The sequence below is a fragment of the Betta splendens genome, chromosome 14, assembly GCF_900634795.4.
Source record: "Betta splendens chromosome 14, fBetSpl5.4, whole genome shotgun sequence".
Classification (NCBI taxonomy): domain Eukaryota; kingdom Metazoa; phylum Chordata; class Actinopteri; order Anabantiformes; family Osphronemidae; genus Betta; species Betta splendens.
The window spans coordinates 618,977-642,500 of NC_040894.2; the positions used below are offsets into that span (position 1 = coordinate 618,977).

Sequence of the window (23,524 nt, forward strand, 5' to 3'; positions counted from 1 at the left end):
TTTGTGTGTCTCCAAACACAAACTAAGGTTGTTATCATCCCAGACCGCAGCTGGATGGGTTATTTGGTTGTATGAGACTAAACACAGATGCTAATAACATTAAATAGAAAAGCTGTAAAATCAATCATTTGTTCCATTTCATTTTATTTTTCCAAAGTGCTTCAGGTAGAAATTTGAGCGCTGTCATATATTAGACATTAAAGACAAACAGAGAAGTGAGTTCAGCCTGAATTCCTCTCTGTTTACTTAGGAGAGAGTTTAGATAAGTCTGAAGTGTGTGTGTGTGTGTGTGTGTGTGTGTGTGTGTGTGTGTGTGTGTGTGTGTGTGTGTGTGTGTGTGTGTGTGTGTGTGTGTGTGTGTGCGTCAGCTAACACGAGGTTAATATGTGGTGTCGACACTCAGATGTGAAGGAGAGAGAGGAACAGAGCAGCAGACAGACTGAAGGGTTTCACCGAGACAGTTAGACGCATCTTCACAATCATCATTGTCATCAGCGATGTCGGTTCTTCCTCTGCGGGTGAAAGTGCTGCGGCACATCTGGAGGCTGAAGGGCATCGTCATCCTCATCTGCAGCCCGTTGGTCCTGCTGCCACTCGCTGTCAGCACCACGGTGAGAGCACTTCCACTTCTGTAGCAGAGACACTGTGAGACGTTCAGGGACCGGCGCTTCAGCACTTAAATAAGCGGCCGACACATTAACTAGAGAATCTAAATCTCCACTTCATGAACACATTCAATTTAATGACATCAACCAGACTGACAAGGAGCCAATACTGACAGCTGACCAGTGGAACTAGAACTAGCCTGGTTAATAGTTAACAATTTAAGCACTGTTCAATGACCCTGCGAAAAGTAAAGTGTCATCTTCAGTATCTTTTCCCAGAAATCCACACTTTAACATCACAGCAGGTGCGTGTGTGCGTTTGTGTTTGTGTGTGCATGCATGCGTGTATGTGTGTGCATTTATCTGTGCATTTATCTGTGCATGCGTCTGTGTGTGTGTGTGTGTGTGTGTGTGTGTGTGTGTGTGTGTGTGTGTGTGTGTGTGTGTGTGTGTGTGTGTGTGTGTGTGTGCGTGCGTGTGTGTGTTTTCTTCAGATCTGGTTCTCATCAACCCCTGGGGTGCAACTGGAATAACACCTCCTCCATCTAACACCTCATTGTTACTCTTTCCCAGCCTGAGACATCTAGTCTGCAGCTGTTTAATTCAGACCTCCCCCTGTGTGTTCAGGAGGCAGCCTGTGCTTACGTCATCATGCTCATGGCAGTGTACTGGTGCACTGAGGTGCTGCCGCTGGCCGTGACTGCGCTTTTGCCCACCATCCTATTCCCCATCCTAGGCATCATGGAGTCCAAGGAGGTAGGACTAAACCCAAACCCAAAGGCGTCACCGTCTTCTCTGACCACAGCTTGGCACTCGTGTCTCAGCCACCTGGAATGGTTTTCAACCAGCCCTGACGGAGTCACACAGTCACTGACTGCTCCAACACAGGGCTTGGCAACTGGTCTCGCAGTTCACAACAAGACAGCTGACAGTCTAAAGCACACTAAAACACTGGCCAAGTCAGACTGGTAGGTGAAAACCAGTCCACGAGAGTCTGAGGGCGTCAAAGTGTTCTGGAAGCTGAAGAGCAGATGGTGACGACCAAACTGGAAATTTTCAACAAACAAACAGAAGACCCTGTTTCAGCTTGGATTTCCTACTATGCAGGTGTGCATGCAGTACCTGAAGGACACCAACATGCTGTTTGTGGGAGGGTTGATGGTGGCCGTGGCCATTGAGCACTGGAACCTCCACAAACGCATCGCTCTGCGAGTGCTGCTCCTTGTTGGGGTCAGGCCTGCGCTGTGAGTCACCTCAACTGCTTCCCCATGTTTGTTACCATGTTACAGTCTCTCACACCATCACAGAAATGAACCTTAAATGTTCCTGCATCTTCGGTGATGACCAGGCTGATGCTGGGATTCATGGGCGTGACGGCCTTCCTGTCCATGTGGATCAGCAACACGGCCACTACCGCCATGATGGTTCCCATCGTTCAGGCCGTCCTGGACCAGCTCTACACCAATGTAGACTCAGAGCCTCCGAGCTGCCAAAGAGACACCGCTCGGCAGCAGAACCAAGACCAACCAATCAGCAGCTGGCGTTCACTAGGTAAACAACCTTCACAATTATCACACACAAATACAAATCCCTTTAACCTTCACTTAAGATTTTCTGCAGCTTGACACAGAATCATAGAAGCATTTTGACTATTTCCTCCAGGTGTCACAGGTGAAACCGAGACACAAACCAAGTCAGAGACAACAATCGGGCCGCAGGTCAACATGTCAGAGAGTCCCATGGTTGTCAAGCCAATGCCGCAGGACAAACCGCCATCAGGCAGTGCCAGCACCGGGTCGGGTGAGCGGCCAGGTAAAACAGGTCATCTTTGGGACAAACTGTCAGAACGTCCTCGGATCTGACGCTTCTTTGTGTGTGTTTGTTGCAGAAGTAGTGTCTGTGGAGGAGTTGGAGGAGCTGAGTGATGAGGACGAGAGGAGGAGGATGGGTAAAGGCCTCCTGCTGTGCGTGTGCTACGCAGCCAGTATCGGGGGCATCGCTACGCTCACAGGAACTGGGCCAAACCTGGTTCTGATGGGACAAATGAACCAGTGAGTCACTTGGGAACTTTGGAACTGAGAAAAGTCTAGTGAACCTGAACTCCCTGTCTGACTTTTCTCGCAGGCTCTTCCCTCAGAACGGAGATGTGATCAACTTTGCGTCCTGGTTTGCGTTCGCCTTCCCCATCATGGTGCTGATGCTGGTGCTCGCCTGGTTCTGGCTGCAGTTCCTCTACATTGGCTGCAAGTGAGTGGTTTCAATGGCAATCCCTTGAGCTTTTTGTATGTGTCAAGCTTGTGCAGATTCCACTAAAGGAGCAAAGCGTGCTGTGTTGCAGCCTGAGCAGGACGTGGGGCTGTGGAGCGGCGCAGTCGCATGAGGAGCGAGCGGCGTATGAAGCGATCAGGGAGGAGCATCGCAGCCTGGGCCCAATGAGCTACGGCGAGGTCAGCGTCTCGGCCGTCTTCACGCTCATGGTGCTGCTGTGGTTCACACGAGACCCGCGCTTCATGTCTGGCTGGGCCACACATGTCTTCAATGCCAAGGGGGAGTGAGTATCGTAGAAACAGGCTGAGCCCACCTGATCACAGACTCCAAAAATCACCAATTGCATCCAAGACGAGGCAACTTTCTACTGGTGCTTCTGTTACTGTAGTAACGGAATCATCATGTTTACGCTAAAACTTTTGCTAGTTGAGCTAAATTTGAATCAGTGTGCCTGGACTAGGCCTGGATCATGTTTGTGATGTTGTGTCTGCCTAATTGAGCCCCGAGAACCAAGTATTTGTTATAATTATTAAATGGTCTCAGAAAATCTGTAAAAACTGATGGTATGAGTGAGAGATATGGAAGAAAAATGTCACTGGATCAAAGAAACGGAGCCAGGATGTCGAGTACAAGTCGTATTATACTGAAAACAGCAAACCCTCCAATTCACAGGAACAGGAGAGTAAACTTTGCCTCAGGACAACAAACAGGAACCAGAGTATAAGAACAAACAAAGGAAACTAGAAAACTCTGGTTTTACGTCAGCAGGTGAAGGTTTGACCTGTGAGTCTGTTAAGTGACATCACCTGCAGGTTTTTCAGGCGGCAGGAGCAGCAGCATCCTGATGAGTTGACTCTCTGTGAATGAATAAATCCAGGTGATCCTGAATCAACCTGATTAAGTTGCTGCATGGAAAGGTCATGCAAACGCTGCAGAGAGGAGCTGATATTTGCCAACTTCACAGTCTGACCTGAGAATATCTGTGTGAGCAGAAACAAGCCTCTGCCTCAGCAAATGGCCTGATGTGGAGTCCAAGGCCTGATTTGTCCTAAGCTATCGTCTGTTTTGTATTTAGCTATGTCACCTCACCTCTGACCTACTTTTTATGCATTCAGCCAGCTCACATGAGCAGCTGGACCGTGTGGACTGGATCTATTGATCTGTTGAGTCGGAAGCGTGCTGACCTTCTCCACCATTTCACATGCTCCCAGTTAATATATAGTAACCAGGTCATCTTCAACCAGCTCCGTGTGTCCGTTCAGACCCTGTGGTGCGGTCCGTCCCACCAGGACCAACCTAGAATTCAGTGTCTCCACTGAAGATCAGCAGTCGATCTCCCGACTCCTTGAATCCAGAAGGTCGATCACGTTGGACCTGCTCTTTGCGCAAACAGAAGATTTCAACAACAAGGCCGGACAAACCGCCGGCAACAACCAATCAGCAGCTTGTGACTTTAACTCCTCCTGGGTCTGTTGGAGCTACTTCACTGTGCTGGACCTGCAGAGAATTGTCAGCTTAGGGGGTGGATGTGGAAACACTTGGTGCCCTTTGGGTGCATGCAAATACAAACATTTGCACTGAAACGTCCGGTTTTGGACCATGTGAGTCGAGCAGAGTACGATGACAGTTTGGCAGAGCTGAGTTGATATTGGCAAAATACGATCAAAGTGAACATACTGAGAAAATGGAGAGAAGCTCTGTTTGTGGCCACAAAAAGCCACTGGTTGATTTTATTATTTACTGTGTTACCTGCGGAGCTGTGGTTTGATGCTGGCTCGATGAGGGCATTCATTCAAAACAAAACAAAAAGGCAATACACTTTCCAACTTGGCATATCAAAGGGATAACACATCTGAAACACGTTTTCACAAGAGACAAGTTTACCTCTTTTGAAGAACTAGTGTCTCACTATGAAATCACTAGTGCCAATTTCTTAGAATACCAACAACTAAAGTCAATACTTAATGCAAAATGTAAGAATACTGCCATCCACATGCAACCACCACCAGTAATAGAGCGATTTATTGATATATCAGGGAAAAGGACAGTATCCAAAATCTATATCTTAATTTCCAATGTAGATCAGACAGTGAGCCTTCCGATCTCTAAATGGGAAGCTGATCTCAATATCACCTCTAATTACACGTTCTGGAATAACATGTGTTCTAATTTATTCAGAATGACAAAAAATACAAATTTACAACTAATACAATACAAAATTATTCATAGAACTCACTATACAGGACAAAGGATGTTCCAAATGGGTCTCACAAACTCAAATATTTGCCCTCACTGTACAGATAACACAGCAAATAGATTCCTACATGCATTCTGGTCATGTTCACCTGTGCAGCAATTTTGGCAAAGAGTATGTGAACACCTGTCAACCCAGTGAAGCTGTCCAATCCCAGCAGCCCCTGCACTTTGTCTCCTAGGAGATCTAAGTGGGCTTGATCTAGAGACAAACTCATCACACACACTTCTTTTTGCCCTCTGTGTCGCAAAGAAAATCATCCTCATGAACTGGAAAACTAAAAAAAAATTAAGCATTACTCAATACCTGAACAGCTTGTTAGATTATACCACCTTAGACACATTGTCTGCTTCATCAAATCAATGACCAAAACTATACTCTGATTGATTCCATTTCCAGGTAAGGATGCGTGGGGCTCGGGTACTGCGTCATGTCTGGCACAGTGGTGGTGGGGTGACTAGTGGTTGGGGGTGCCTGCCTGCCTAAGGAACCAGGACAACGGGTTGGTGGACTCTGGGCTGGCCGCATGGGTCCCCTGCGGCGGGGGTGTGGTGGCTGCTGAGACCGGCGGCCCTGTGCCGGAGTGGGACCACTTTGAGGGTTGGCGTGTGCCTGTCTCCGGGGAGCCGGAGGCGGGCCTCCCTGCCGGTGTGCGAGGGCGGACCTGGGGGTGGAGACCTGGGTGACCTGCGTCCGGGGGACTCCCTCTGGGGGTGCCTGCCTGTGCCCGGAGGGGTGTCTCTCCCCTGGGGCGCTGCCCCTGCTCGGGTGGGGCGCTGCCTGCCCTAGCGGTCCGACGCCCTCTGGTAACTGCTCGGGCCTGTTGCAGGGGGGGTTGGCGGACTACTCAGGCTACAACCTTCATTGGGCCCTTGGTCGGAGGCTGGCCCTCAATGCACAACCGCAGAGTATGTGTGTGGGTTTGAGTGTCACACTACACAGGGCGAGCATGGGCATACTTGAGCGAGAGAATGGGTAAGTGTGAAAGAAGGGTGAGGATGGCTCTGGCTGTGCTGCGTGTGGCGCCTGGGCAGTAGTACTGCGGTCCCTGGGTCTCGGCTGTCCCTTCCTGGCTGGGGGTTGTTGGGGGTGGTGGGATAGGTAGCAGAGCCAGTCGGGAAAGTGGCTCTGCGGACCCTGGTGCTCTGCTTCCCAACTACATTTCTCAGCATTCATCCACTTAGGTCTGCAAGGGGCGTCCTGCTGATGGAGGGGCCGGGGCTACTGGGAAGTGGTTCCCTTCCAAGTGGGATGCTCTGCAGTTTTAATTGCATTAGTCATACACACTTGTCCAGGAATCTGGGGGCTCCTTCCGGGGGGGCCAGCAGACGGAGCCTTCCCATTGATGGCTCTGTCTGCTGGACCCCTCGGAGAATTGGGTATCTCCCAAAGTTCCTCATACTTAGCCACATACACATACATTTAGGGCCGGGGGTGGGCTCCTTCACTGGGGCCTGGGGCTGAGGCCAGTTGTGGCCTCGGCCACTGGCCCTGGTGGAGAGATCACCACCCAGTTTTAACTGCAAAAAGACATTTAGGGTGAGGGGGGGTACTGTCCGGGGGACACACCGTCAGCCAGCGGTTGTGCTCCTGGAGGTGTCACCCACCTTCAGTGCACTTTAGTTCCACACACTCACGTCCAAGCTGGGTTGCAGGGTTCTGGGGTGCCTTTTTCTGCTGCCCTCTGCCTCCCCCGGGTTGGGGGGGTTGGGCGGGGCTCGGGAGGAGCTGCGGTCCCTGCCTGGGGCCACATGGACGGCAGGCCGGAGACCTACCCTCCCCACGAATGTGATCAAGCGAATGGTGTGGGTGCGAGAATGTATCTGAGAGTGCATTGGTTCACGTATGATTGACCAGTTTGTTGTGAGAGAGTCTATGGTGTTTGTATGTGTTGATGTGATGATGTGTGTTGCACATGTGGGTGGGTGTATGCGTCTGTGTTTGTGTGAGTTGGTATGCGTGTGGTGCGGTTGGAGTCGGGGGGGTCCGGTTTTTCGCCCGGGGTACGATGATCGTCTGCCTGGGTGGTCTCTTTTCTGCTGACCCCCACCAATTGCTGGCCTTGTGCTGCAGGCCGCTGTAGCGCCAGGGGATGAGGTCGGGCCGATGGGGTCGGCCCCGCTCCGCTCGTGTGGGGGTGGTGGACTGGGGGCGGGCCCCACTCTGGGTGCGGGGGCATCTCCTGGCGGGCTCCCTACGGACTAGCGTGGGTCCTCTGGCTCCACTCTTTCAGGCCGACCCTCCCACCGGGGGGAGTGTTTGCCCCTGGTTCTCATGGGGCGGACAGCGTTGACCCCCGGTGGCCCACTCTGGCCTCGGGTGCTGTCTCTGTGGCTGCTGCAGCTCTGCCTGGGGGGCTCTGTGTGGGCGGCTTGGGTCGCAACACCTGCCCTCCTGGAACTGAAGGTGTGTGGGCTCCCTGGCTGCCAGGATTCCTTCCTCTGCTTGCTGGATGGGCATAGTGGCCGAGCCCCTCACATCACCCTGGCTTTCACAAGTGGCATTGTTCATGCACCAACGTCTGCCTCACCCTTTGGGTGAATAATGTTAAGCTACAGCCTTACTAACCTTGTAGTGGGACACTTTCCAAATCCAACTGTAAGTATTATTGATACTTATCACTACCAATATGAATAATGTGTGAATATGGAATTTGTGGTGTTGTATGTCATGACTTTTATTAAGTAGTATGGGATATGTATAATAATGCACATATGTATGTATATTGTATGTATATGTTTGTATTAGGAGATGAGGGCATTCATGTGTCTTTGTTCATCTGCAGATTCGTCACGGATGCCACCGTCTCTTTGTTCGTTGCTGTTCTGTTGTTTGTTCTTCCCTCTGAGCCGCCGCATTACCTCTGCTGCTGGAGGAACCGCAACACAGGTGATACACACACGCAGGTAACACACACACGTACACGCAGTGTGTTGGTGTGACACATGTGTTTTACCCAATCAGAGTCGCAGGTGTCCCGAGACCCCGCCCCCCCTCTGCTCACCTGGCAGGTGACTCAGAAGAAGATGCCCTGGAACATCGTGCTGCTACTGGGAGGAGGCTTCGCCCTGGCCAAGGGCAGCGAGGTGATTTTAGGGTAGTATTTACATACAGTCGTATTGACACTTGATTTATTTTTGTTTGTTGGTGTTTTGTCAGGAGTCCGGTCTGTCCCGCTGGCTCGGTGAACAGATGACACCGCTTCACTCCATTCCTCCCTGGGCCATTGCTATGGTTCTCTGCCTCCTTGTGGCCACCTTTACTGAGTGTGCCAGCAACGTTGCCACGGCAACACTCTTCCTACCGATCCTGGCCTCTATGGTATGATACAGTGAAATACAGAGTAACAGTAGGTCATTGTCTGCAAAGAATCTGCTGTTAAAAAAAATTTAACAGAGACAACAGGAACTAAAGATGAAACCAGTATTTAAACATAGAACCAGAAAAGACCTTAAAGAACAGTAGATCCTGCACATTGTCGTCTGGAAGTTGAGTGGTGGCATCTGAACTCCTGCATGTTTTCATGTGTTTTCTGCTGTTGTGCTGTTTCCACATGTCCTTGCTCAGTCTCAGTCCATAAGCTTAAACCCTCTGTACGTGATGATACCCTGCACCCTCAGTGCCTCCTTCGCCTTCATGTTGCCTGTGGCCACGCCTCCCAATGCCATCGTCTTCTCCTTCGGATTCCTCAAAGTCTCTGACATGGTGAGTGCTATTCTTTTTATGGACTGAGGGAATAACCATTGCAGTCATGACCACGTGTTCTTGTCCAACACCTGTGCAGGCCAGAACAGGCGTGGTGATGAACGGGATCGGGATCGGCTGCATCACCCTGGCCATGAACAGCTGGGGTCGTGTCATGTTTGCTCTGGACACGTTCCCTTCATGGGCCAACAGCACCGCATCTGTGTAGGACCTCCTCTGTTTTCTGGACGTTCTGGTACCAGCATTACCTACTGCTGGCTCCTATGGGGTGCCGAATGTAAAAGGAGCACCTTTAACTAGTTTTCTCAATTTAACTAAATGACACAACATGTTTTCTCACATTTAGTTAAATGTGCAAAAGTCTAAATGTTAAATATAAATGTAAATGTTAAATGTAAATGTTATATGTAAATGTTATATGTAAATGTTAATTGTTAAATTTTAAATGTAAATGTTAAATGTTAAATGTTAAATGTAAATGTTAAATGTTAAATGTTAAATGTTAAATGTTTGCAGAGTGTAAACTGAATATTCATGAATGGGCAAGTAGACTCCATCCCTACCCTCAAACAGCGCTGGTCTCAGATCAGAGACGCGAACTCAATCACCTCAAACAGTGCGCGCAAACCCCGCACACATCTGATCTGGAAACTTTTGTTTTTAGCCTGGACGTAACTTCGGCTAGCTAGTATAGTTAGCCAACTAATTCTCCACCGGCGCCACAGAAATATTCGTTTTAAACCTACTTGACTCCTTATTAATGGTGTTTACGACAGAACAGCAGTTTGAAGCGGAGCCTCAGCCCGCACACCTGCCGTTACAGCCCGTTCAATCTCCCCCAACGGGAGGGAGTCGGAGCTGGCGGCCATGATGGCTTCGACTTCAGGCTTCTCTGTAGTATTTTCGTGCACCGATCCAGAGTCAGATATGGGCGGAGCTATGCGTACTGTTTGAGGTGTTTAAGTCCGCGTCACTGATCTAGGATCATAGGGGGTGGAGTCTACTTAAATATTCGGTTCGATCATTTAACATTTACATTTAACATTTAGATTTACATTTAACATTTAGATTTAACATTTACATTAATATTTAACATTTACATTTAGACTGCACATTTAACAAAATGTGAGAAAACGTGTCATTTAGTTAAACGTGAGAAAACTAGTTATAGGTGCTCCTTTTACATTTGGCCCCCCATAGGCTCTGAGCCACCAGAAAGGTGACGTAGAGTTAGATGACCAACCACTGGTGCTCACTGCAGGTGAAGATGCCATCCGCCACTGAAATAATGAAATAAACAGAATCAAACAACGACCAGCAACAACAAACATCTCCATTTTGCTGTTTCCTGATGCTATTGTAGTTTCAACAGATGTTTTCCTGCAGGTTTCAATAAATCATGGAGAGAATTGTGCACTTTAATCTGAAACATCAGTATATTCCCTTCTAATTTATTTTTAATTCCAATCTATTCCAATAAAAAAGGAGCCACTCAACATCTCTAGGTGGGATGGTTCATAAAACAGTTTGTCTTTGTTTTGGTATCATTTACTCATTTAAAGCTTGGTTTTGGCCCATTACCGTACAGTAGGTTCAGTCAAACAACTTCCTTTCATATTAATGTGGCTGCTGGTATTTGTACTATTACAAACATTAATTGCACTTGTTCTTCTTTTTAGTTGCTTCTAAATTACAGTAGAACTCAAACAGCCTGAGAATTGTGTTACTTTATGAATCTAAGGCTGAATGTATCTGTTAATGATTAAATGTGATGTATGTGATTAGTATTTGTAATTTATTTTGGGGGGCCTTTTGTTTCGACCACTGAAGGGTTTTACTGTTTAAGGAACACAGCAACTGCAGCCAATAAGTGATTAGGAGGCGACGTGCGTTTGTCCTGTCCTTTACAGAAGCTGCTCTGCTGTGGGAGAAGCCTTTCGGCTGAAGCCCCTTTACTTGGCAGTAAATTGAAATAAACCTTTGACTTGAGTTCGTCTGCTCCTCTTTTTGACTGCAGGATTGAGTGAATTTCCGTGGTTATACAGAAAGTGAATCTTTACTGATCGTTGAACTGAGGCTTCCAGTGGTTCACAACAGCAGAAGAGAAACCGTAATAGTTAAACAATGAAGTCCAGAAAAACAGACTTGAAATAATTAACGCTTCATTTCCTCACAAATCAAAAACGTAAGTCTCCCCCTCTAGCGGCCTAGAACACCAACAGCAGGTGTCGTAAAATGACCTAAATTGTCGCAAAGAAACTGCAGCTTTTCGGCACATACGGCTTCGCTCTTTGGATGGTGCTGGTTAAATAGAGACAGAGGTTTTCCTTGGTTTTCCAGTTTAACAGCTCATCTGTCGTCCGCACAAGGAGAAGGCGCCTCATCACACTCGTGGGCAGCTGCTTCGGTTAGTCTCCGCCGCCATGGAAACAGGTTCGTAGCCGGCTCTACGGTTAGACAGCTAGGCTAGCTAGTTAGCACAACTAGGAAGAAAGATATTTTATCCATAAATGGCTCGGATGTTGTGGATATTAACACTGATTGTGTTTTTAACGTCTTGCGTCATCTGAACCTGAACAAAGGCACGGGGATGAATTAGTTTGTAATAAAATAGCTTTAAATGAACACATTTAACACTGATATTGTGTTGTTTTAACTGAAGTAAAAGTGGAGCGGACAGTTTTGCTGTTAATGACCGTATACATTTAGAAGACACGCTCCCTGCTAACCCTTTGTCATGTGTGATTCTGGTCCAGATGAGCAGGCCCGGAACCGTTTCCAGGCGGAGCTGGAGTTCGTCCAGTGTTTGGCCAACCCGAACTATCTGAACTGTAAGTGACACCGTGTGTCCTGTTTTGTGTATTGTAGAAATGCAATAACCTGTTCCTCAATTTAGTAGAGCACCATTCCTTAACAGTTCTACTTAGTACTTCATGGGCTACAACCACAGCAAATATTTAGGAGTTCCATGTCCCCTCAGTGGTGTTATTCTCTACTATCATGGCCATGTTGCTTAGTCTCCCTACTCCATGAAGACTCCGAGTGGGACCCAGGACGCAGAGGTCTTACATGCCTCTCTGCATGTTCTCTCACATACAGACTGTCAGCTCCGCAGCCACCTAAACTATACAAGTCACAAACAACGAATTTACCAGCACACCCATACCAGAATTTAATAAACATCAAAACGGTTCCTCTCCCAAAACAAAGTAACAGTAAGTTAACAAAGTGTGGTTTATTAAATATCAGATCTCTCTCATCTAAATCCTTGTTATTACATGACTTGATGAGTGACCATCACATAGATCTGTTCTGTCTCACTGAAACCTGGCTGCAGCAGGATGAATATGTTACTTTAAATGAGTCGACTCCAATGAGTCACATCAACTATCATGTTCCTAGAAGTACAGGTAGAGGTGGAGGAGTAGCAGCAATTTATAACTCAGACTTATTAATTACTCCTAAACCAAACATAGTCATCTGAGAGCCTCACTCTGAGCCTTTCTCACCCAGACTCTAAAACTCAGAAGCCAGTTGTGTTTTGTATTGTTTACCGTCCTCCTGCTCTATATTCAGAGTTCTTAACTGAATTCTCTGAATTCTTATCTGACCTAGTTCACAGATAAAGTCATTGTAGTGTGAGACTTTAACATTCATGTAGATGTTGACAGTAACTGTCTCAGCACTGCTTTTAAGATTAAAAAAAAACTTTATTCATCCCAGAGGGAAATTGTTTTGCGCACTTTGATCGCAGTTGTAGGGAAACACAAGAAGGTAGAGGGATTAGAATAAGAATGCTAACACATCTACACACACTTACATCTAATTACTAGCTAAAGTTTTATTATACATGTTAATGCCCGGATAAAAAGACAGAGGAGCAGTTGTACAGGCTGATGGCACCGGTAGGAAGGTTCTCCGGTAGCGTTCTGTGGAGAACCTAATACTGATCAGCTGTGGCTGAAGGTGCTCCTCTGTCCAGCCACACACTGTGTGGGGGTGGAGGTGTTGTCTATGAGAGGAGTTGGACCAGCATCCTCCTCTCAGCTACAGCATGTAGGGGGTCCAGCTCCACCCCCAGAACAGAACCAGCCCTCCTGATCATTTGTCCAGTCTGTTACTGTCTGCTACATTCATGCTGCTGCTCCACAGACCACAGCCTAAAACACTGGACCCACAGACTCATAGAACATCCTCAGCATGGAGCTGCAGACGTTAAAGGACCTGAGTCTCCTCAGGAAGAACATCCTGCTCTGAGCCTTCTGGTTCACATCTGATGAGTTCTTTTTCCAGTCCAGTTTATTGTCAGTACTCTCCAGGTATTTGTACTCAGTCACCACCTCCACCTCTTCATTTTTAATAGTGAGAGCGGTGACAGCACTCACAGATTTCCTAAAGTCTTTCACCAGCACCAGCTCAGCTTCAGTTGGAGGTGGTTCTGTCCACACATAGCTACAATAGCAGAGTCATCAGAGAAGTTCTGGAGAACAGGACTCTGAGTTGTACCTGAAGTCTGAGGTGCACAGGGTGAAGAGGAGGGAGACAGGACTGTCCCCTGTGGAGCTCCTGTGCGCTTCGATCGCTCTGTCATACCGTGTTGTCTTTTCTGTTTTTTACCTTTTATTTTTTTACCTACTGCGTGTGATTTTCTTTAATTAGTCTTGGTAATTAAGGAGCACCCTTTCTGATAATCATGAGTTTTTTGGTCAGTTCTTTAGCTTGGATTTATACTTTCCCTCGTCCGTAAAGCTGGTGCGACCCAGCGCCACGCGAACTTTGTTTACACCCGGGAACAGCTTAACTCATTAGTAGACACTATTAGTTTTACTCAGCATGTAAATTTACCCACTCATCATTTTAATCATATCCTCAAATTTAATAGTTCTTCCCCAAAACCCTCTTATTTACCCCTTATCTGACCATTTCTTATTAACTTTTGAATTTACCATAATTGATCTTACAGCAGCTGGAAAGAAATCAGAATAAGAATTGTTTTTGCACAAGACAAACAAGGAATTGCATCTGGGCTGACTCAGTCTTCTCATACCCTCATACTGAAAAGTAATTATTTACATATCAATTACAGTTATATACATACATTGTTTGCATAAAGAAAATAAAGAATAGATTAATAAATAAAATAAATAAATAAATTGCACCACACATGTTTTTACTTAGTCCTTTCTCTATGTGATGGAGTTCAGCTCGGACACAGCCTGGGGAAAAAGCTGACTCTGTGTCTGGTTGTTCTGGTGGCTATAGTTCTGTGATGCCTGCCAGAGGGGAGGAGGTTAAACAGTTTGTGTGGGGTCAGGAGTGATACTGACAGCCCGTTTCCTGAGTCTGGACCAGTACAGGTGCTCGATGGAAGGGAGCTCAGTCCCAATGATGTTCTCTGCTGACCGGACCACCCTGGGGGGGGCAGGCAGTTCTTCCTAAAGTCCACCATCATCTCCACAGTCTTGAGCGTAATGAGTTCCAGCTGGTTATGACTGCACCACTGGACCAGCTGCTCCACCGCCTGTCTGTATGCAGACTCATCACCGTCCTGGATCAGCCCAACAGACGCAGATGACGGTCATGTGGTCTGCATACTTCAGGAGTTTCACAGACTGGTTCCCTGAGGTGCAGTTGTTGGTACAGAGGGAGAAGAGCAGTGGGGAGAGGACACATCTGTGTGGTGTGTGGGTGCCAGATGTGATGCTTAGTTGATGAGACTAGACACAACTTTAGAAGTTTAGGTATAAGGCACACACACTTCTTCTAAATCCTTTAAAAAAAAGGCACCACTTCAGATTTTTAGCTTTAATAGCATTGTTATTTCTTTTGAATATGTAAATTTGACTAGTTAATGAGACTCTTTTAAAGTTTGAGGAGAGGACACACACTTCCTCCAAATCCTTTCAAAATATATGAAAGGTGGGCTATATAAATAGAAATTGAATTGAACACTTACCATGAGAATCGCACAAACCGCCCACTTCAACTTTAGCATCAGGCTTATTTGACCAAGAAAATGGACACAGCGGCTCATCTAACGGTAACATGAAGTTATTTCCTGATCTAGTTGAAACGTCTGACCTGTTTTTTCCACAGTTTTGGCTCAGAGAGGTTTCCTGAGGGAGAGACCCTTCATCAACTACCTGAAGTACCTGCTGTACTGGAAGGAGCCAGACTACGCTAAGTTCCTCAAGTAAGAGGGCGTCCCTGGAAGTTCTTGATGAACTCTCGTGATATTGTGTGTGCATCTGGCCAACGTCGGCTCCTCCCTTTCAGGTATCCTCATTGCTTGCACATGCTGGAGCTGCTGCAGTACGAACACTTCAGGAAGGAGCTGGTCAACGCTCAGTGCGCCAAGTTCATCGACGAGCAGCAGCTGCTGCACTGGCAGCACTACTCACGGAAACGCACCCGGCTACAGCAGGCGCTGGCTGAGCAGCAACAACAGCAGGCGCTGCCGCACGGCAACGCCGTCAGCAAGTGATGATGTCATCATGACTGTCCACAGAACTGAGTGTGGACTGTAGTTGGAGTTGCTGAGTTTAAGCGTACTGGGACATCTCACTGAGCCCTGAAAAGGTGGATGGGTTCAGCAGAACCACAGAACTGTTGCACAGTTACAGAAACAACCATTCGCCTTAAGTGTTTGATTAAATGAAACTTGGGTAATTTTCACAAGAAACACTTAATATAGAAAACAACCACTTTAAAACAAAAAGAGGGATTTTTTTATGAATTTCTGACATGCGGTAGGTTCTGAGTTACAGTGGTGGAACCTTTTGAGTTTTGAGAGGAGGTTGGAGGAGCAGCACTACCAGACCAGGGCTTAATTTGATCCAGGAACTGGAATGACTGCAGATGTTGCCTAAATTCTGGATGATATTTCTCATAATAAATCATTATTTCTCTGGCATTTGGGCTGCTTTTTGAACTGTGTTTAATGTATTGTACTAAGCTAGACTATTTTTTAACTTTGGTGTCTTGGATCAAATACCGACATGCTGCTGTCCAGCTTTTATTCTCGCTCCGCATGTAAAAACTGCTTTTAATCTGAAGGAGTCGTATCGGAAATTGAAAGTTTAACGTTCCGTGAAAGTTTCTTAACGAGTCGACACAGAAGAAGTTATGACGTGAGTCGTCGTCTTTACAGAATCACCGCCCGGAACGAAACGGACGGTGAGAACGGTTTCCTATTATTGGTTATAAAACCGAATCGTGTGTAAAAGTCTAAATCAGTTGCTTTTGCACGTAGCTATACTTCGTCAATCTTCCCGGTTGGTTCCATGAGTTCAGGGTTGAACGCAGTGAGGTTTGAGGAATGGCGTCTACCTTCAGCTGGTTCGACCTATGGACTGTTCTAAACGACGGCGGAAACGCGACTGTTAAAAACCTCCAACGTTCAACGTTATGAGTTGCGTTAGTCTCTGTTCACATGTCAGTATTGTTTATAGGCTGCTGGAATCGCAGGCCTCTGAGCAACAAGGCCGTTGTTTGAGTTGGTCTGACACGACCAGCTGTTATTGTCCCTGAACGCCCCACGCTAGATCCAGAGACTAACGTGGTGCGTTCAGGGACAGCTGGTCCTCGCCTCCCACAGACCCAGGCCCTGCCACAGCTCTCGCTCTGCTTCCCCTCAGCATCATGTTGCAGCGGGTCGCAGTGGTCGGTGCCGGGGCTGCCGGCCTCTGTGCAGCGAGACACATCCTGGCCCGCCCAAACAGGTTCTGGCCTCCAGTAGTGTTCGAGCTCAGCGACCACGTCGGTGGGACGTGGTGTTACGATGAGCGCGCTGGGATGTTGGACGACAAGCAAGTTCACAGCAGCATGTACAGAGACCTGAGGTGTGTTGGGATGCGGCTCTAACCTAAAGCAGGGAGTCACTGAGGTAGTTCACATCCCTGACCTCCTGCAGGACCAACCTCCCCAAGGAGGTGATGATGTTCCCTGATTTTCCCTTTGACTCCGGGCTGAACAGCTTCCTGCCCCACCAGGAGGTTCAGAGGTACCTGGAGAGTTACTGTCTAAGCCACGACATCCGCCCGCACATCCGGGTGAGTCCACCTGCTGTGGATCATGTGATGGTGTTTGTGTGAATTGACTTTCAGCTTTACCTTTACTTTCATACATCAGTTCAGCGTCATGGTAGAAAACGTGAAGCCTGTGGATGAAGAGAGGGCACGGTGGGAGGTGACGTCGTCTGATTTGTCTGGTTGTCAGAAAACGGAGCTGTTTGATGCTGTCTTTGTGTGTTCAGGGTAAGATGAGACGTTCTTTCATCCTGCATCTTGTTTTAGTTTGTTGCATCTTGGTTTCTGATTTCTTTCAGTTGGCATTCAAATCCTGCATCTTCCGGTTCAAATGTGTTTTTTTCAGACACTACTCAGAGCCTCACATCCCAGAAATACCAGGACTGGAGAATTTTAAAGGTAATGAGAACCAAACACGGCATGGACCTGAGTCTGACAGGTGGCAGCTGATCTGATCTGGTCTGTTTGTAGGACAGGTTCTTCACAGTCACTTGTACAGGTTTGCGGAGCCGTTCTCGGGGCGGTCTGTGGTGGTTCTGGGAGCCAAAGCTTCAGGACTGGACATTTCCATGGAACTGGCCAGAGTTGGTGCCAAGGTAACAAACGTTCTGGAGGGGATTTGTTTTCTTTGTTGTTGTTTTTCAGCCATACTTCTGGATCATCGCTGTAATAGGTTGATGAAGCAGCACTGGTGCTTATTTTGTCCTCAGGTGATTCTGAGTCACCGTCGGCCTCGTCTTACTTTTCCTCTTCCCTGTGGGATTCAACAGTCCAGCGAGGTGGTGGCAGTCGAGGCTGATGGCAGGATTCGCTTCCAGGTAAAGCAGCTGCCACTGCTCCCCCAGAGGTTAGGGCAAAGAAGAGTTTGTGTAATAATAAAAGGGACTATTAAATCAAATTTATAGCACGGTCGAGTGCTTCCAACCTAACCCATCACCAGCACTGTCGTACTTGACTGTAAATACCTCAGTAAACAGCCTGTTGCCTGTTGCAGGACGACTCTCGGAGCCACGCTGACGTCCTGATGTTTTGTACTGGGTACGTCTACAAGTTTCCATTTCTGGATGCGGGTCAGCTGGGTCTGGAGATCCACGACCACACGGTGTCACCGCTGTACCGCTACCTGCTGCCTCCCGCCTTCCCCTCGCTCTTCTTCATTGGCATCTGTAAGATCATCTGTCCCTTCCCCAACTTCAACTGCCAGGTCAGCACACTTGTTGACATGTGGGTGGAGGTGCAACTTGTTCACATGCAAAGATCAAACTTTATTTATATCAATCATATAAATGAAGGAGAAATCATCTCTGTCCGTTAGAATAAAATATATAAACATGGAGGCTGGCACCACTGGAAGGCAGATAATCGCATTTTCATATTTTTCACCACTTTTGAATTGAATTGTCAACGTAAGCCTTTCATTCATGAGTGGCTCTTGAGTCCTGTGTTTTGTGCGCAGGTCCAGTTTGCTCTGGCTGTGTTGGACGGCTCTGTCATTTTACCATCACAGGCTGAAATGGAGGAGGAGGCCCGCCGAGAACTGCAGGAAAAGGTGTCCCGTGGAGTCGAGCAGCGTCACCTGCTGGTTCTGGACCAGGATCAGTGGGACTACTGCAGGAGCCTAGCAGACGCTGCCAACTTCCCACCACTGTGTCCAGCTGTATGTAGTCTGTACAAGGAGGTTGCTCATCAGCGACAGATTCATCCCCAAAACTACCGGATGCGTAACTACAGGCTTCTCAGTGACACTGAGTGGGAGCTGAGGGACTGATCAGCAAACAGACGTGTGAGATGACTGGAACCATGAGCAGAGGTGGGTTCAGGTCATTACAAAGAAGAAGCTTGTTCTTCCTGGTTTCCGTGGCCCACATACTGTAAGCTGTGATGTCATAGACTGACCTGAAGGGTCCAGCTGCATTCACACTTTCACACCACATTTAAAGTGGACTTTCAAATTCTGTGTGCAGGGTGTGTCAGCGAAGGTTCGTCATGGGTCACGACTCTGGTTTTCTTAGATGTTAAGTCACAGGAAGAATTAGAAACACCTGTAAGGATGAGTTTCATGCAAATGGACATTTTTTATTAGTCAGATATTAAGTTGCAGTTTTTGAATGGACGACTTCATCATCTGAAGCTGTAGGAGACAAATGCTGTTGCTACTAAATGTAATGTTTTAAATTGATACAAACATAAAATAAGAATAATCTTGTCACTTCTGTCTGTGTCCATCTGAATATGAGGTGTTTGCTCATTTACTGACCAGTGACCTAAAAGATTGATCAGATATTTTTGGGTCTTTATGTTTGATTCTGTTCCTTCATTTATTTAACATTTTCTGAAAACATCTGCAACAAAAAACTTAAAATGTTCTAACGCTCCCATTGACAAATGCGGGAATAAGCAGCATGTAAGTCATGTGAAGAAAATGCCAATGTCCTAGAAGATGACCCTTGAAGACTTGGATTCGTTTTCTAGGTGCACCTCCCTTTCGACCTTCTCGTCCGCCTCCTGCTCATCCTCTCCCAGGGCCTCCTTCTTCAGGATCTTCAGGGGCCACCAGAGGGAGCCGCTGCGATGGTCTCGGCGTACCGTGTGTTTTGCTGACCAGCAGCAAGGAGCTCCCTTGTCCCCCGTCAGGAAGTAGAGGAGCGCGTTGAGCCACGCGTTGCAGGAGGCCAGTGGCCGAGTGACCTTGTAGCAAATGGAGACAGTCTTCATGGCATTGCAGCCGCCGAGCTGCCCTCTCCGCAGCAGCAGGAACAGCGTCCGGGTCACATGGAAGGGCAAGAAGCACAGTGCAAAGAGCAAAGTGATGGTTAGGATGGTCTTAATAGATTTACGCCGCCGACAGATGTAGTGGGAGTACTGTGAGCCAGAGATGGACACTGAGGTTCTGTCTCGGTCCCGAACGCCCTCGGGCCCCGCGTCCCCCGCCGGCCCATCCTCGCCACCCTCTATGGAACTCGGAGGGGAGCGCAGAGTCTGAAATATGGTCCTAACCACCTGGGAGTAGCACCAAGCGATGATGACGAAGGGCAAAAAGAAGCCCAACACATGGAGGACGATGCCGTACGGGACGTAGTCGGCAAACTCCTTGTCAATGGCATCATCCCAGCAGTTCCAGTAGCCATCACTGGTTGTGTTCCCACCAAGTCCCAGCACCCTGCCACCTCCTCGCTCCACATATCCCGTCTTTGCAAACCTAAAAATGGGGCAGGTGAGAATGAAGACCACCACCCACACCAGTGCACAGGTGCCTTTCACCACCCGCTTGCTCTCCAGCGTGATGGTCCTCATGGGGTGGCAGATGCCCAGGTACCTGCGGACGACATCAGCCTGAGTCAGTCATCACGGTCTCAGATCAGTGGGCAGGCCAGCAGCAGCAGCCACCTTACCAAGGTGCTAGAAGCTGTCTGAGCCCAGAGTCCACGTCCTTCCATTGGTAGGTGGGGTTACATATTCATCAGGGTGTGGATTAATCAACAGGCGCAGCGGACCTGACACCAGGGGTCAAAGTGTCCACGGGCCTCTTTGTGAATGAACAGTTAATATTTGTCAAATGTGGGAAGTTCTACCACTTAATTTAATTAGTTATAACAAGTCATCTGAACAAATCCTGCTGCACAAGCTTTTAATGAATACATGTGAATAGTAATGTCAACGGAATAGCAACAGTGGAGAAAAAACCTCCGTGGACTTTGACTTGTACTAGTGTGTCACTTTCCTACCTGTGAACAGAGATGCAGGTCAGGAAGAAGATGGAGCAGTAAAGGTTAAAGTAGAAGAGGAAGCGAACGAGGCGGCACATGAAGTCCCCGAACACCCAGCTGTCCCTCAGCACGTAGCTGGCCACCAGGAAGGGCAGCGACAGGCCGTACATCAGGTCGGTGCTGGCCAGGTTCACCATGTAGATCAGGGACGTGTTCCAGCGCTGCCCGCCGCCACCGCAGCAGCAGGAGCGGAGCAGCACCACCGAGTTGAGGGTGAGGCTGAAGACGAAGGTCAGCGAGTAGCAGACGGGCAGGAAGACGTACTTGTAGGACTCATCGATGCTGCAGGACGACGGGGGCGGAGGCGAGGCGGGCAGGGAGCCGTTGGCCTGGCCGATGCCTGGACTGAGGTCGGGGGTTCGGATCAGTCCCATGACGAACCTCTTCACTGTTCACATCCCTGTGGTTTCATCCCGACTCCTGATGAGCTGCCTCTGACTCGCGGACTGATCCACATATCTGTGATAGAGGAAAGAAAACGGGCTGTCGTTACTAGAAATGTTTTGCTGATGAAGACGATGTCTCGCTCTGTTCGCTCCTCAATCATTAACACAGCTTTCCGTAAACTTCTCCATTCATGCAGGCGGTGGTTTGTTGCAACTGTTCAAGCGTTTGGGTTCAGGGTTTAAGTCGTTACCGTCGCCATGTGGGTGATTTTACTTTGAAGGAGTGTCCTGTACTCATAGCTGCAGTGAGGATAAACCAGAGACTAGAGTTTGTCTCCTGTGGAACCAGCTCTATTTCAGCGTTTGGCTTCAGTTTTTTACCTGTAGTGAAGCAGCCGTAGGTTTGGATGCTGGGCCTCCCTCCTACTCCTACGGTTCTTCCACCTTTAAACACCACAGCATTTGTCACTTTTTCTATTCTCCTGTTCAAATTAGCAGTTTGAGTCTTTAGTACAAACAATTGATGGACCACACGTTTTGTTTCTCCATTGCTGATGAAAATGAATGGACTTGGTTTTGTCCAGAAGAAGCTGGACAGCTGTGGTTGATGGTACCGGAACCTATGCTGTTCTCAACCCGTCTGGTCCAGATTCAGAGTTTCTCCTGACCTTCAGCTCCTCTAAATAATTGATCAGTTCATTCAGTCAGACTTGCAGAAATGAAACCCAATCCAGGCACTGCAGAGGAGGAGCTGCAGCTCTGAGCTGCTTTGATAGGACACAAAGGATCTTCATACTGTATTAAAATAACAACCAAATCATCCTCAGGAGCTAAAGGCCTCACAAACAACGTCTACTTCCACTTGTCTGTGATTCGGTCTGTTGTATTTACAATGAGTCCTGCTCATGGTCCCAAACCAACACAAAAAGCAAATACACGTCCAACACTGCTCTGGATGAAGCTGACAACAAAGTAAGGGTAAACTGCCGACCAGTAAGTAAAAACAGTAAAACTTGTTTGTACTACAGGTAGTAATACTGCGGACTTTCAGTCACTCACATTTTGTGGCAGCGAAATCCTGAAGCTTTGCTCCGTGTTCGGCTCCTCACTCGTTCTGTGTCTCAGGTCTTCATTCATTCATAGGCGGCAGCTTGGCTCCTCCTCCTCCTCCGCTCTTCAGTAAATGCTCAACATGCGTTTTAGTGTAAACGCAGCAGAAAACATATAAGAGTTTGGATGTGAGCCTAATTTCCTGTTTATTAAAAATAATTTCCAAAAAAAACTTGACTGCAGAAGAAGCTGAACAATCAGGCAGCTTTATTCTCTTTTTAAAGCTTCAAATATGTCATCAAAATCTACAAATGATGTTTTCTGACAATTGGGGCAAGGAAAACCCAAATTTTCTTGATGAACAGCGGCTCATCGCTGCCTCTGACCATCGGCAGGAAGCAGATGAAGGCGGTTGAGCTGTTCACACGTCAACCTCTGTCTCAGGATGTTTCCAAGTGTCATCACATCGACGCTCAGTTCATTTATTCATGACACCGTTTCTTTACAGAGTAGTAAGCATCATTTCATAAAGCGCTGGTAAACAAATAGGCGGCTTCAGATTAAAACATATAGAATTATTACACAATTATTATCACATTAAAAACGTTGACTAAATGTTAAGTGAGGTCCAAACCAAAGCCTATGATAACATTTAACCTTTCATCCTTTCAGGCTGTGGAGTTACAGGAATAAGACCCAGGATCCCTTGTTAGAACCGTGTGGATTCCTTAGTTAGTGTAGTAGTCTGTGTCCTGCACAACGGGGCAAATTATATCACTGACACCAGAACAGGACCTCAGCTCAGTGCCACGCGGCTGACGACCCCCCCCCCCCCCCCCCCACCCCCCGTCGTCTGTCACCCGCTGCTCCCAGAGGCTACGTCAGGTCCTGGACGTCCAGCAGCATGGCGTCCTGTCTGGTCCTCAGCTGGTCTCGTAGCAGCAGGTGAGCCACCAGCTCCGAGCTCAGAGCTGCAACCAGAAGCACGTTCAACAGGCGCTTCCTGCATCAGTGCGGCGGCGCAACGTGTTCCTACCGTGAATCTGCTGCTGAAGCGACGACGCAAAGCTGCTGAGCTGCTGCCGCGAGCACTGCTGCAGCTCCCAAAGCTCCAGATGTTTCCGCTTGGCAACGCTGCTGCTGCTGGCAGCCAGATGTTCCTACACACACACCGCAGATGAACGCAGGGACGGCAAGAACGGCTCAAACGTTGAGCTGAGTGGAGACGCTCGATCCTTTCACCTCCTCTTCCTTCTGCTCCGCCAGCAGCTTGTCTCTCAGTGTCCTCAGAGCTGCGGCCACTTCCTGCTTCAGTCCTGCGCCGCCGCCGCCGCCGCGCCCCCCCGTCGCCTGCTGGAGAGGTGCAGCGGGTGTCACACACCTGTCAGCTAGGACTAAATGTGTGTGTGTGAATTGACGATATGCACATCTGGATGGTTCAAAGCCACGCTCAGGGTTTGTA

At 48.0% G+C, this 23,524-nt stretch overlaps 5 protein-coding genes across 12 annotated transcripts in view; 3 read left to right on the forward strand and 2 right to left on the reverse strand.

Annotated features, from left to right (window-relative positions):
* Positions 1-386: 386 nt before the first annotated feature.
* LOC114869286 (Na(+)/citrate cotransporter-like) lies at positions 387-10,821 on the forward strand. Its single transcript, XM_029173384.3, has 13 exons — positions 387-611; positions 1,233-1,361; positions 1,713-1,849; positions 1,954-2,156; positions 2,268-2,417; positions 2,494-2,656; positions 2,730-2,852; positions 2,944-3,156; positions 7,913-8,016; positions 8,092-8,213; positions 8,287-8,448; positions 8,695-8,832; positions 8,912-10,821. Exons 1-13 carry the CDS (start codon positions 498-500, stop codon positions 9,038-9,040), a joined length of 1,887 nt encoding a protein of 628 aa, XP_029029217.1. The 5' UTR covers positions 387-497; the 3' UTR covers positions 9,041-10,821.
* Positions 10,822-11,068: 247 nt separating this feature from the next.
* On the forward strand, positions 11,069-15,745 carry med31 (mediator complex subunit 31). Its single transcript, XM_029172621.3, has 4 exons — positions 11,069-11,265; positions 11,589-11,663; positions 14,929-15,025; positions 15,109-15,745. Exons 1-4 carry the CDS (start codon positions 11,256-11,258, stop codon positions 15,314-15,316), a joined length of 390 nt encoding a protein of 129 aa, XP_029028454.1. The 5' UTR covers positions 11,069-11,255; the 3' UTR covers positions 15,317-15,745.
* A 130-nt stretch (positions 15,746-15,875) lies between these two features.
* LOC114868939 (uncharacterized) lies at positions 15,876-19,068 on the forward strand. Of its 4 annotated transcripts, none has more exons than XM_029172611.2 (9): positions 15,876-16,008; positions 16,470-16,673; positions 16,745-16,883; positions 16,963-17,087; positions 17,206-17,258; positions 17,331-17,455; positions 17,570-17,677; positions 17,854-18,063; positions 18,367-19,068. In XM_029172611.2, the coding sequence occupies exons 2-9, from the start codon at positions 16,474-16,476 to the stop codon at positions 18,625-18,627; spliced, it is 1,221 nt and encodes a 406-aa protein (XP_029028444.1). In that variant the 5' UTR covers positions 15,876-16,008; positions 16,470-16,473; the 3' UTR covers positions 18,628-19,068. The 4 variants fall into 4 exon arrangements, with proteins under 4 accessions (XP_029028444.1, XP_029028445.1, XP_029028443.1 ...); XM_029172612.2 differs by having other exon boundaries at positions 15,878-16,008; positions 16,808-16,883; positions 18,316-19,068; XM_029172610.2 differs by having other exon boundaries at positions 15,879-16,008; positions 18,316-19,068.
* On the reverse strand, positions 18,912-22,209 carry LOC114868938 (P2Y purinoceptor 6-like). 2 transcript variants are annotated; one of them, XM_029172605.3, is made up of 4 exons: positions 22,072-22,209; positions 21,394-21,456; positions 20,585-21,085; positions 18,912-20,175 (listed from the first exon to the last, which is right to left on the reverse strand). In XM_029172605.3, the coding sequence occupies exons 3-4, from the start codon at positions 20,998-21,000 to the stop codon at positions 19,293-19,295; spliced, it is 1,299 nt and encodes a 432-aa protein (XP_029028438.1). In that variant the 5' UTR covers positions 21,001-21,085; positions 21,394-21,456; positions 22,072-22,209; the 3' UTR covers positions 18,912-19,292. The 2 variants fall into 2 exon arrangements, with proteins under 2 accessions (XP_029028438.1, XP_029028440.1); XM_029172607.3 differs by lacking the exon at positions 21,394-21,456 and having other exon boundaries at positions 22,072-22,194.
* A 103-nt stretch (positions 22,210-22,312) lies between these two features.
* Positions 22,313-23,524, reverse strand: part of LOC114868941 (schwannomin-interacting protein 1-like) — a 7,138-nt gene continuing 5,926 nt past the window's right edge. For 3 of the 4 annotated variants that reach the window (XM_055502076.1, XM_055502075.1, XM_029172614.3), the window contains 3 exons: positions 23,305-23,415; positions 23,099-23,222; positions 22,313-23,033 (listed from right to left, as the gene is read on the reverse strand). In XM_055502076.1, the coding sequence (XP_055358051.1) occupies positions 22,939-23,033; positions 23,099-23,222; positions 23,305-23,415 (330 nt within the window). In that variant the 3' untranslated portion in view covers positions 22,313-22,938. The remainder of the gene's footprint in view (positions 23,034-23,098; positions 23,223-23,304; positions 23,416-23,524) is intronic. The other variant, XM_055502077.1, reaches the window with a different exon arrangement.

Coding starts and splice junctions, on each gene's coding strand:
- LOC114869286 (XM_029173384.3), top strand. CDS start 498: ATGTCGGTTCTTCCTCTGCGGGTGAAAGTGCTGCGGCACATCTGGAGG. Junction 8,214..8,286: donor CCCTGGCCAAGGGCAGCGAG/GTGATTTTAGGG, acceptor GTGTTTTGTCAG/GAGTCCGGTCTGTCCCGCTG. Junction 8,833..8,911: donor TCCTCAAAGTCTCTGACATG/GTGAGTGCTATT, acceptor ACACCTGTGCAG/GCCAGAACAGGCGTGGTGAT.
- LOC114868939 (XM_029172610.2), top strand. CDS start 16,474: ATGTTGCAGCGGGTCGCAGTGGTCGGTGCCGGGGCTGCCGGCCTCTGT. Junction 17,259..17,330: donor AGGACTGGAGAATTTTAAAG/GTAATGAGAACC, acceptor GTCTGTTTGTAG/GACAGGTTCTTCACAGTCAC. Junction 18,064..18,315: donor TCCCCAACTTCAACTGCCAG/GTCAGCACACTT, acceptor TTTTGTGCGCAG/GTCCAGTTTGCTCTGGCTGT.
- med31 (XM_029172621.3), top strand. Junction 11,664..14,928: donor CAACCCGAACTATCTGAACT/GTAAGTGACACC, acceptor TTTTTTCCACAG/TTTTGGCTCAGAGAGGTTTC. Junction 15,026..15,108: donor GACTACGCTAAGTTCCTCAA/GTAAGAGGGCGT, acceptor CCTCCCTTTCAG/GTATCCTCATTGCTTGCACA.
- LOC114868938 (XM_029172605.3), bottom strand. CDS start 21,000: ATGGGACTGATCCGAACCCCCGACCTCAGTCCAGGCATCGGCCAGGCC. Junction 20,176..20,584: donor ACCTGCATCTCTGTTCACAG/GTAGGAAAGTGA, acceptor TGTCGTCCGCAG/GTACCTGGGCATCTGCCACC.